The 12,477-nt window shown below is 37.2% G+C and overlaps 1 protein-coding gene across 6 annotated transcripts in view; it reads right to left on the reverse strand.

Annotated features, from left to right (window-relative positions):
- Nucleotides 1–12,477, reverse strand: part of arhgap24 (Rho GTPase activating protein 24) — a 119,138-nt gene that overhangs the window by 14,012 nt on the left and 92,649 nt on the right. For 5 of the 6 annotated variants that reach the window (XM_079898407.1, XM_079898406.1, XM_079898408.1 and 2 more), the window contains one exon: nucleotides 1,030–1,152. In XM_079898407.1, the coding sequence (XP_079754533.1) occupies nucleotides 1,030–1,152 (123 nt within the window). Of the gene's footprint in view, nucleotides 1–1,029; nucleotides 1,153–6,936; nucleotides 7,089–12,477 lie in introns of those variants that run through there. The other variant, XM_079898410.1, reaches the window with a different exon arrangement.

Consider the following 12,477-nt stretch of genomic DNA (forward strand, 5'->3'; position numbering starts at 1 on the left):
TCATGTTGCTCGATTTTTTATTTATTTATTTATTTTTTTGATAGTGTAGACCTGCGTTGTACTATGTACAGCACTTTGGATCAATCTATATTGTGTTTAAATGTGCTTTATAAATAAATGTTGTTGTTGTTGGATGATTCTATTGGGGCTTCATTTGCATATTTTAGACCTTATATTATATTAGGCCTTTTTTTTTTAGCCCTTTTATTGTACTATGCCTTAGTTCAATTAGAGCATTTAAGTAGCTTTAATAAACATGCCTTAGAAAAAAAACATTACTGGTGTGAATCTTGAGACAAAACAATGGCACTGACATCTTTTAAGATATAGCCTATCAGTGCAAGTTGTTTTCAGTTAAAACAGCTCAAACTTGCATTTTAGTCTGGGACTAGCTTAAAGGTGCTCTAAGTAACTTTTTTACCTTAACTGAACAGCTTCGGAGTCATTGGAATGGTTATATTACTTATTTCGGGTTGAATGGTGGTCGTTTCGCACCCCCCTGGTGCCCGTGAGCGGAAAATCCGCACTTGCAACTTTGAGCCGGCGGGCCGGCGGCCGCCGCGTCAGGAAGTATCGCGTGATATCAGGTCTCGTGATGTAAACAATTGCTTTACGGCCAAAAGAAATCTGCTCAAATACTGTCATTATTGCGCTCCCTCACGCTGTCCGAACCCGAATGAAGAAGACGTTTTAAAGAATGTCCCATCTGCTTTGATGTCGTTGATTTACTAGCCTCTGGTGTCTGAGAATCACCAACGAGTTTTTACAACAGTGTTGTCAAATATCTATTCCGAAGCTGTGGGGGGAGCTCTAGAGAGAAACCTGCGAGCAAAAAGCGAGAATACAGCGAATAAATCCCGAAGCTACTGAGTGCTGCTTTAAGCCTTGTCTGTGAAACCAGGGGATAAAGTAGTATAATATATAGCAAAGCTGAGCTGTGTAAGTAAAGCAAAGTTAAACTGTGACCAGCCTGTTCATAGCCATTAACCAACGCTGATTTATTCAGACCAACTGGTTGCAGAAGCTCACCTCCTCCAAACGGAGCCCATATCACCCTGCGGATGGTCTTCACCCAATCCTCCATGTCATTCTGTGTGCTGGCCATAAGAAGGTACGTCTCATGGTTGGATGTCATTCGCTCCCTGTCGCCCCCTAAAGAGAGAAAATTGAAATAATGGTCAGATGTTTGTTGATTTAAGATGTTAACATTTTTTGCCCATTTAAAAATAAATAAAATACAATTTGACATGAAATTTTTAAATCATTCATATACAGTTTCAATTGCAAGAGCCAGGTAAATCTCATTCGCTTCCTTCACATTCAGCCCCCAAAAGTTTCCTTTCAACAAACCACGACAACAACCAATTAGGTCTCCGTCATGAAAGATGACATGAACATGCCTTTGTGTACTAAACCTCACTGACACTTCTGTGATCTGTCATTAACCCCTGACTCAAAGCCGTTATTTACAAATGTACAGGTGTGTTGACATCTGTGAAAGGGAGCTGAGCCAAAGACTTTTGAGCACGGGTTTGTCACGGTGGATGTGAGGTGACGTCACATGTTTAGTCTGCTGGGGAATGAAGTGTCTGTCTTGTTTTTGAGAACAGCATGCATGGGCCGTTTGATGAATTAAAATGACAACTTTGATAGAAAAAGTGTTCAAAAAATGACTTTTTACTTTAGGTTAAAACTGCTACATTTCTATATTACAGCAGCAAAAAAAAAAAAAAAAAAAAGTCTTAACAATAGACTTTTTTCTCCATTCTGCCAGCTGATGGAGGTTTGGTTCCTTGCCAGTGTCGCCTTTTTCACCTTTGTTGCCATTGGCTTGGCTTGCTAAGTTGGGGACATTAAATTTAACATTTAATTTAATATTCAACAATAATATTGATCTGCCTGCATTGACACTATTATATGAGAACTGAAACATCACGGTTTTCTCCAGAGCGACTAAATTAATAACTTTTTTACAACAAAAATGAAACATCACTGAACTAACTTACAGTAAGCTGGACTGTGACGCTATTTTGGAAACAATCTTTTTTGCATTATTTTTCCCGTTATCTCTGTAAAGCTGCTTTGAAACAATCTGTATTGTAAAAAGCGCTATAAAAATAAATGTGACTTGACTTGTATACATTTTAAATGATAGATAGATAGATAGATAGATAGATAGATAGATAGATAGATAGATAGATAGATAGATAGATAGATAGATAGATAGATAGATAGATAGATAGATAGATAGATAGATAGATAGATAGATAGATAAGATAGATAGATTTACAGAAAGAAAATGCAAGGGAAAATCTGATCAATACCGGATCCATCTTGTTTTGTCCCTCATCCATATGGAGAGAGATGATTACCAATCTTTAAAAGCATGTCTGACATGTCCGATCCATGTGCTGAGGGAGATTTTTAAGAGTTAATGGAGATATGATTTGAGTGAAAGACTAAATTATTTATTGTATACATTTGTGTAGTTCTCCGGGGAGTCGCCGCTGTCTTGATTATCGATTTTCATCTGCAACAAGATCAGTTTGGCGACCATTAAAAATGTATTTATAGACTGTCGAGAAGCAAAGCAGATGGAAATCACAGAAGGAACAATGACAGCGGTGATTCCATTGACTTCTGCACACCACCCCTGGAAACGGAGCGATTGATTCTTCGGAAATAGCTTTCGTGCTACAACCGAGTGTGTTGTGGCCTATTTTTGTGAGATTTGTTTTTGCTTGTCATATTTGCGTTAGTTTTATGTATGTAAAACGACTGCCTTAATTCATTTGGGAAACCAAACAGGGGGTTCAATTTACAAACTCTGCCTATTTTATCTTTATCTTAAAGATTTACCTAAGTGACATGGCAATGGATTATTTGACCAAAAAACATTTAAGCAAACGTTTTTCAGAAGAAACAAGAATGGTCAGGCCATTTTATAGTTTAGTCAAATTTTATTGCACCAAAACATATTACTTTTTCATGGCAATTTTGCCACATTTTGGACCTTTTGTCACTACCTTTAAAAACTTGTAAATGACTTTCATTATGACATAGTAGTTTTACCTACCATGTCACCTATTAAGATTCATTTTTGTTTACTAAAACAACACAAAACCATTCAAAGAAAAATCTTAAAAGTCAGCACAACCCATCTCATTTACATTACGTAAACTTGCTCTGGTGTTTCGGCATCCACACCTGTTTTACAAATGGAAATGAAGTAGACAAAAGCTGGAATGCTGAGCAGCAGCCCACCGCCTGAGGCCGCAGATGAATGGAGAGTAAGATAACGGCAACCTAAGCCAAGACTAAAGTGTCATGGCATATGCACCGACCCGCTCACATAGGAATGCATGCGCGCAACAAAGGGCAGACTCGACAGGGGTCCGGCTAGAACACAGTTTACACACCATCTGCTGCGGTCTCATCTTCCTACCACTTGAGCACATATAACACATGCACACTCACACAAGAGACCTGAACAGACCGTCTGAGGACCAAGAGGAGTCTAAATGAATCGTAAATGAGTATATCTAGCAGTAAACAAGGCCTCTTCCCCAATTAACACGACACCTGTTTCATCCAAGAGAGAACGAATGGATAGAAGTGCTAGCCAGCTCATTCCTCTCAGCTGCAATGCATGGCTGCTTTATCACTGAGGCCAAAGATCTAGAAATGAAAGGACAGACACTGGTGAACAGTCACTGCTATAGAGAGGGATCTGAAATTACATTTCACACTTCACAATTGGTTCATTAAAACCATTGGACATTTAAAAATAGGTCAATTTCTCCAATTCAATTGTTAGAGAATAGAGAGGGCATGATAAATAAAGACCTGAATTTTAGCTCCAATTGGTATCACAGGTTAAAAGACATACACTACCGTTAAACATTTTGGGCAAGATTTTTTAAAATGTTTTTGAAGGAAGTCTGTTATGCTCATCAAGGCCTTTGAAAGGCTAATATTTCAATTTAAAAATTACTGTTTTCCATTTTAGTATATTTTGCATCACACAATTCACAAGATGAATTTTCAGCATCATTTCTCCAGTCTACAGTGTCACATGATCCTTCAGAAATTATTCTGATATGCTCATTTGGTAAACAAGAAACATTTCTTACTATTATCAATGTTTTCCAGGATTCGTTGATGTTCAGAAAGTTCAAAATAACAGAATGTATTTGAAATAGAAGACATTATACATTTAATGCATTCTTGCTCAATAATAGTATTAGGCCTAATTTATTTAAAACAACAAATCTTACTGACCCCAAACTTGTGTACAGTATAGTGTACTGTAGTTCATAATTATATGGCTTATGAAGACTTGTATTACACCATAAAGCTAGTCTGAACTATTTTTATAGTGCTTTTGTTGATATTTTTGGAATTCATCCCCATTCACTTTCACTGCATGGATTAAAATGGATTTAATTGCTAAACAATGAAAAAAATGGTACAGGTACAATGAGCTGTACAGCAAAAAAAAAAAACACAAAAAAAAAAAAAACAAGGGATTGGGAAGGGCTGGAATCCATTCAAAAACTAAGACTCTCTAATCTAGAACAGCGTCTTAAATGGAACCAATGTACCGAACAATGGCATGAAAACAAATACCACCAGCCTAACTATACTGCATTTTCTTATAACAAACATCAACACTGCTTCAACTACCCCATGATTCATTCTTCAACCATTTTACCAGCTCTAATCAGCCCTTCAGTTCACTCCAGAGACCCATGAACCCCACACTTACTACCGACAGATACTCTAATAGATTACCTTCCTCTCCAAATGAACTCAACGATCTATGACCCATACGCTCTCTCCCCTCCCCTCAATCACCTGGCTGTACATTAACCTTAATGTGCCTCTTTAAACTAGACTTTTCCCATGAGTATAGATCCATAGAGGCGACCCATAAAGCTGTTCTAGGATCAGCACCCCTTTGTAAACAGTAGCTTTAAAGATCTGAGATCGCCGTCCATCTTTCGGCTCCTCTCTACTTCGCAGCGGGTGAGTGACAAGTTCTCAAGGGTTCATAATGAACCAGCTTTTCACAAGCCCGCTGCCATTGATCCCGGTGCCAGTTCACACACTCAGGAGGCTAACGAGAGCCCTTTGTGCCCGCTGAGCGTTCAACAATCACCCATCTTCATGACCAGGGCACGGCTGAGCCAGTTAGCAAACCATAATGTGCCAAGCACGATGTCACCGCTGACAGATCTACTCCAGCGATCTTCAATAAATAAGGCTAATATGCAAATGGGAGAGCTAATTACATTTAAAATAACATCATTATGCCTCTGAAATGCATCATTGCATACTTTTTGTTGTGCTTGTTTTTCCAGACGCATTGCTTACACATCGAAAAGCACTTATGCAGTTGAGAAATGAATTATAGAATGAGTTATACTTGCAAAGCACATCATTTTGAGGATATAGTCTAAGTTCTTTTTGGATATATAATGCCACCAACTAATATGCAAATGCCAAGGTTATGATGTTTATTGGCACCATTAACTGGGAATTCATACAAGGACATAACACTTGAGTAAGCATACACCACATAAAGCAATATATTTTTATATAGAGAGCTATTTGACAGTGTGTTTAAGAACTAGAGAGAAGGTTTACATAGTGTAATGTATAGGCATGGACCATCAGTGCATGATGTGTGTGTGTGTGTGTGTGTGTGTGTGTGTGTGTAATAAACAACATTAGAATGATCTGTAGACACACATTCCTCTTGTGCTCTGTATGTTTATCTGCATGCGCTGCTCCTATGGAATTCTCACATATGAAACAATCCATCACATGCGCAAACCCTTAAACATCCCAGAAAGACAAACAAAAATGCTTCAGTTTTAACATCTGTCAAGATAATGTCATAATACAGCTAGAGACATAACAGCGCCCTTATAATCTAAAGTCTCAGGATGCATTCTTGCATTGCATATGTGATTACTTTTAATGGTTGATGTATGTATATATGAATCAGACGAGCAGACAAGTGTTGCATTTTTAAGATAGTTTCACATTTTAACCTTCTATTGCACAGTGGATGCAATGAGTACTCACTATTAATGACCAACCATTTAATTATTTAGATAATTAGTTTTCTCAATATTTCACAGTTATTAACTGTATGTCAATGCATCATGTAATGTTAATACACAAGCCTATCTGAGCTAATAAAATCCGTTTCTTACTGTAAATTGAGCTTATAATAACACATGTGGAAAGCCAAACTTCAAGTTCACCAAATTGGTGCTTCCAGCAACTGTGGTCAATAATACTATAAAAATAGAGCACAGTGTTACCCACAAAAACACCATCACTACATGACACAACTAGGCTAAATAACACAAGTGTCATATAACTTAACATAATGCAAAATTTCAATATACAAACTAATAACAAAAAGGAACTAATGTTTTAATTAAAACCTAAACAAATGTAATTAGCCTATTGGAATGTCATTTTCGTCATAAATAATGAGGCGATTCATAAATTTCACAGTAAAATATTGTAAAACTGATACACATTTGATGTTTCATTTTAGGAACGAGGTCAAATCCATTCTCAAAAAACAAAACTATTTGTTTAACATTACTTTCGTAATGCATGCAACATGCGGTAGAGTGTTAAAAATAGTTCAACTTTTAAAACGCGTCTCGAGAGGCTTGCGTTACGTCTATTTTTTAAACGCAAGAACAAACACGTTCTATTAGATTCCCCCCTTGTGTATATTCAACATGCAAATGCCCAGAGTTGCGATTTCAGTACATAAATCCAGTCTTGTTTACACTCTCTGTAAAATCACACACGCAACATTTACAGAGTCCAGGATTTTGCGCGCTTCAAAATGAAACCACCACACAAACCAAAACTATAAAATAACGCCTCAGTATGCATACTAACCCTTAGGCTTCCAGGTGCGGGTAGTTGTTACATACGTATGGACTCAAAGCACTGCAGAAATAAATCCATTTATGTTCCAAACGGCCGCGCGCACTGCTCCACACACCAGCACCTCGCGCACCGGCAGCGCGAGACACAATAGGATTACCAGCGCTGTCAGTCCCTCCCCTCACGCGCTCGCTGCCACTACGCTGTTTGTTTGGCGTTTACAGCTGCGTGACGTCATACAAACTGATATTTGAGTTGAGCTACTTGGTTTATATTTTGTTCATCGTTTTCTTGATATCATAGTTTGCTTTCACATTTGTCATAGTTTACACTTTGCTGAAAAGCTGATATGATGTTTAATGGCACATTCCCAATGTGATAACTTACCCCATGTGTCCATGTCTGGGTTTTTTTACCTCAGAAATAATGGTGGAAATTTTCAATTGCTTTTTTATTACCATTATTTGAAGCCAAGCCTTCAAGGTATAAAGAAACCTCATTCATATTAATAGCTATATGATTGTATTATTATTACTGGGAAATGTTTTATTAATGCACTAAAATAATGAGGGAATAATAAAAGCTTACCACAATACTGTGGTTACCATAGTAATTTTTATAAGGGCAAAAAAGACCTACTGCACACTATAAATCAGTTAAATGGAGCATTCATTTCTTTTCATGATGCAAAACATATAAAACTGTCTAGTCTAGTCATCCTGACCTTCTGACACGCACACACACACCCAAGCATTATCTGTCCTGACCGACTCCCTGTTCAGTCATCTATGCAGAATTCCCTGCATTTTTCCTGTTTCCCTGATTTAGAAACGCACACCCTCCTTCCTCAGGAAGTCCTGAACAACCGCTCCAGTGTTTCTGAACTTACTCATCTTTGCATTCACCATGAGTAAACCGATTAGCAATATCTTTCCTCCTTGAACAGTGTGTACCATGTGTCCGTCCAGTAAGTCGGTTAGTAGCAGGTGACCCACAAACTCTTATTCATCTCATTAAAATAAATGAGATCTTCAAGATAGTGGTTTTATAGTACAGTAAATCTTCGAGCTAACGTCCGTCACGCATGCTTGTGGGTTTAACAGCAACTGCGCTGACATAATCAACTGAAGGTCTTTATTCAGATGTCACTGGTGTTTAGGACGCAGCTGTCCGAGGCATTCGCAGGCCGCGCTGTGTGAACGGATTGTTATGCAAACATACTTTGACTCCTGAAGGAGTTTGACTTCGACTCTTTCTGTTTCTTTCCTCAGAGCCCATATAACATTTACAGACATGAGTAACAGGAAGAAGTGACTTGCCTCCCTTTAATGCAACAAACCCAGTGACCTCCTTTTTCCTGTTTATTCCTTCATAACATCCAGGACGAACCAGCATTTTATGGTGACTGCCAGAGTGCAAATAATTAAAAAGAAAATACACTCAAACTTATGAGTCAAAAGTGAGTAAAGAGATCTTAAAGTCACCATGAAATCAAAATGGACAATTGTTTGTTATGGAATTTTGCAATATTTATTAAGTCATTATTTATTTATTTTTTAATCCATGAAATTCAAAATAACTTCCCATCCCTCTTGCAGCAACATCAATTCTCTTCTCTGATGACATGCTTACCGGTGCGAGGGCGGGGCAACCTGTCACTCACATGACATCACAGCAATAGCACACCACAACCATCCAACCAATTCCCATTGGACAAAATCAAGCCCCGCCCTACATTTTGTTCTTCTTGTCCGAGAAGCCGTTTCACTCAGATATCCGTCACAGTAGGGAAGAAAAGACTATCGCAACTTCTGTTTCATGCCGACTTTAACTAGTCCACACATTCACAGCCAATCAGAACACATTTGATGTTTAATTTACTGCTATATAAGATCAAGACTTTCAACCAATGGGATTTCACTGCGGACGGGACTACCTAGAGTAATGCTGCAAAGTTCTGTCACGATCATGGCTTCTTAGGACAACAACTTAGATTATCATGAAAGAGAAGTGATTTATTGCTTCCTGTTTGGAACATGGTGTTAGCCTCCTCTGATCTAATGACCCGGTCATGAAACAAGTATTATATAACCCATTATATTGTGTAAGATAGCCACAATGGAAAGGAAATACAAACTAAAAGCGCTTTTCACACTATGCTTAACCCTTGCATTCCTATGCACTATGTTTGCATTGTTTTTCTATGTAAATATGAGCTAAATGCATGTCTTTAACCATTGAGCTCATCTTTTGCAGAGCCTTTCGCATGACACAGCATTGTAAGAATTGTGACAGTCAAGTTCAAATAAGTTCAACTTTGAGACCTTTTTTTCAAATTCAACTTTTCAACCCAGAAATTAGTTCTGTATGAATGGCCCCTTAATTGCCACTTTAACTCTGGGTTCATCAATGTCTCACACTTGTATTTTTTCAATGCACATCAACATAAATGCAGGCAAATCACAATCACAGAAAAGCATTAATCATTTATCTTTAATGTATCCCACCACGTTCACAATTTCTACATGACTAAAATTGACTGAGAGGGTTAACAGCTTATAACATCACACTACCTCTATCAGCGATACTATGTCAATATTAGCATTGTGATATCACCAAGGCATGCTGGAATACAACAGTGAGTAATTAGCGACAGATGAAAACGACAAAAAAACTTTAGTTTTTGCATCGCAAAAATTGTAGGTTTAAATTGTAAGTGACTGTTTTCACAAATAAATCATGATTTGCCAATAACTTTTGTTATTCTAAAAGTACAACAACTGAAACCACACACACAAAAAAATCTTCTAATTGAGTTAAGATGAAATAGTTTGAGTTGTACATGTTTAGAGAGCGTCATCTTTTTGCTGAGAGTACTGAAAGGCTATGAGGGAAAAGAAGTGTGGAAAGTCCTTATATGGAGATGGTTTTGGCGTGTCTTGTGCGAGAACACTCATTTAGAACACTCCAAAATCATCAGAACGAGGTTCAGAACAAATTCTTGTGCGTACGCAGATGTGTTGAGAAATTACAAGTACAAATAATCTGTTATTATTAGTGAATGAGACCTATCAGTGGTTTACCACATAAATATGCAAATAAGAACTTTTAACTCTGAGTAAAAAGTTCTTATTTGCATGTTTACGATGTACGAGCCTTAACAATTTCAAGTAATAAAAACCCAAAACATTGACTTTTGGCCACAGAATATAGGCCTATACACTCTCAGGGGGGAAAAAAAAGGAGCAAAAGCTGTCACTGGGGCGGTACCTTTTCAAAAGATGCACCTTTGTACCTAAAGAGTGCATATTAGATCCTCAAAGGTACTTATTGGTACTACAAGTGCACATATTAGTACCTAAATGGTAAATAGTAGAACCTTTTTAAGGGTACAATCCCACTGACAGCCTTTGAACCATTTTGTTCTGAGAGTGTATGATGATTGGCTAAAATGAGCCCGAAAGCGACTGGTTCTCCCTAATTTTAAGATGCATTCAGTCATTATAGTTCTGCAGGGGGTTGCCTGATCGCTGTTTACTGTTGTCTGTTGTCAGGGAATCACCATGGTGTTGCACCTCTGTTGCCATGGCAAAGGAATGAGGTGGAATGTTTACAGTAATCTCCAGCTAGCATGTTCCATTAAATTAGCAAGCTGCAGTTCCATGACTCCTGCAAACAAAACATATTTCACCTTCTCTATTCTGTCCTTTCTTTCCAAGTCTCAGTAATACAGCCATGCTTACGAGCTCTCGGGGACGAACTCTGTCTCCTAGCGCTAATGTGGCATGAATGATTGATGTTGTTGCACGGAAAGCTGCACTCTGAGTCCAGTGACATACTGAATCAATTCTTGTAGCTGTCATACCGCTATCATAATGCTCTACTGCACATCGCAATAGATTATTCAGCATTACGTCATTTAGATTACTGCTTCTGCAATTGCATATCGTGACCCTCGTAAAACAGTCTTGATAAGGAGTGTGGCCTGAAGGATTAGACAAACTCACAAACAGTCTGTTGTGTTTGGGCCTAATAATCTTAACTTGGATTGGATTTACAACCCATGGCAAGGCTTACGCAGTAAACATGTCTCCATTAGTCTAAGTACATAAAGTAAAACAATTTCATTATGTCCAGAGTGTAGAATGTCTAATAATAACCACATTTAATTATGTAAATAAACCAGGTAGTGATCTCTAAAGCTTATCATTTGCGCACAGAGACACCATTCTCCTTCGATAGCTGACGAAACCGAATAATGTAGAGATTTGGACTCACCGTCATGATAAATATGAAACATAATTGATGAGAATTTGATGGATTGCCTGCCCAAGCAGCTGTCAGAAGATATGTTTCCATTTAGAAACTAGATCTTAGAAAGTCATGGAATAAATCCAGCACTTGATTAACATGCAATCCATTTGACTCCGTGCATTTTATTACGGATGATCGAGAGACCAAGTTGAACAGATATGTGGCATAAACATAATCAGTTTACATAAAATTAATCATAGTTTTCGAATGAGGAAACTGCTTTTCTAAAAATGCTGTCACACTAGACTTCCATTAATATGGTTATTTTAATATTTTACAATGATTAAAAATGTATATTATTTAAATAAAGTATTATGTAATAATATTTAATATCAATATAAATAAATAACATAAATATGATTACATGATTATAATAAATATAATATGTATTTTATTAATTAAATTTAATTTAAAAATTTAACAATACAAAAAAAAATTTATTTAAGTATTTATTAAAAACAAAAGCACTACAGTACATTACATCTTGTTGCCCAAGTTTGTTGTCCTAAATAATTTTGCATGCTCAATTCAAAATTAATTAATATGAATATGATTAAAAATGTTTAAAAAAAAAAAAAAAAAAAAAAAATCCCTGCAGGTTTAAAGTAAATGTGCATGCTCAAATCCTCGAGTGACTACACCTTAAAACTTAATACTTCTTGAATTGACACTATGTGACAGATGGGTAATTTAGTTTTATCATAAAAGAAAATTGATTAGCCTAATCTGAAGCTACGTATACAGATAAAGTGAATCACTAATCATAGTCCCTGCTCTCAGTCTCTACCAATCTGATAACCCAGGCCATTGTTTCCGTCGGTAAATCCAATCAAAGGCACTATGTCAATCTCACACAGACGTTGTCTGGGAAAACATTGTATGAGATAAACCAAGTACTACAGTGGAAAGTGAAAGATAACAGGGAGACTTCATGCTTGTCAGGAGATTTGACCAATAAACAGGATTATATCTCCAAAGGTGGCCGTTTTCAGCAATCCCAAGTAAATGGCGCTATTCTCTGTTGTCCATTCCTGAGACTGTGAGAAGTTGCTCCATGCCCATTCCTAATCTATTGACCTTCATGACAAATAACATTTGTGATTTGGCTGAAGCCAGTGGAATCTTCTATTGTGACATTCCTGAACTACAGAAATAAGAGTTGTTGGCAGATTCAGATGGAAGTAGTGTTGTAAAGAGTACCAAGTCGGTACTGAAATTTAAAAAATGTGACAACACCAG

Source organism: Squalius cephalus, assembly GCF_949319135.1.
Source record: "Squalius cephalus genome assembly, chromosome: 17".
NCBI classification, from domain to species: Eukaryota; Metazoa; Chordata; class Actinopteri; order Cypriniformes; family Leuciscidae; genus Squalius; species Squalius cephalus.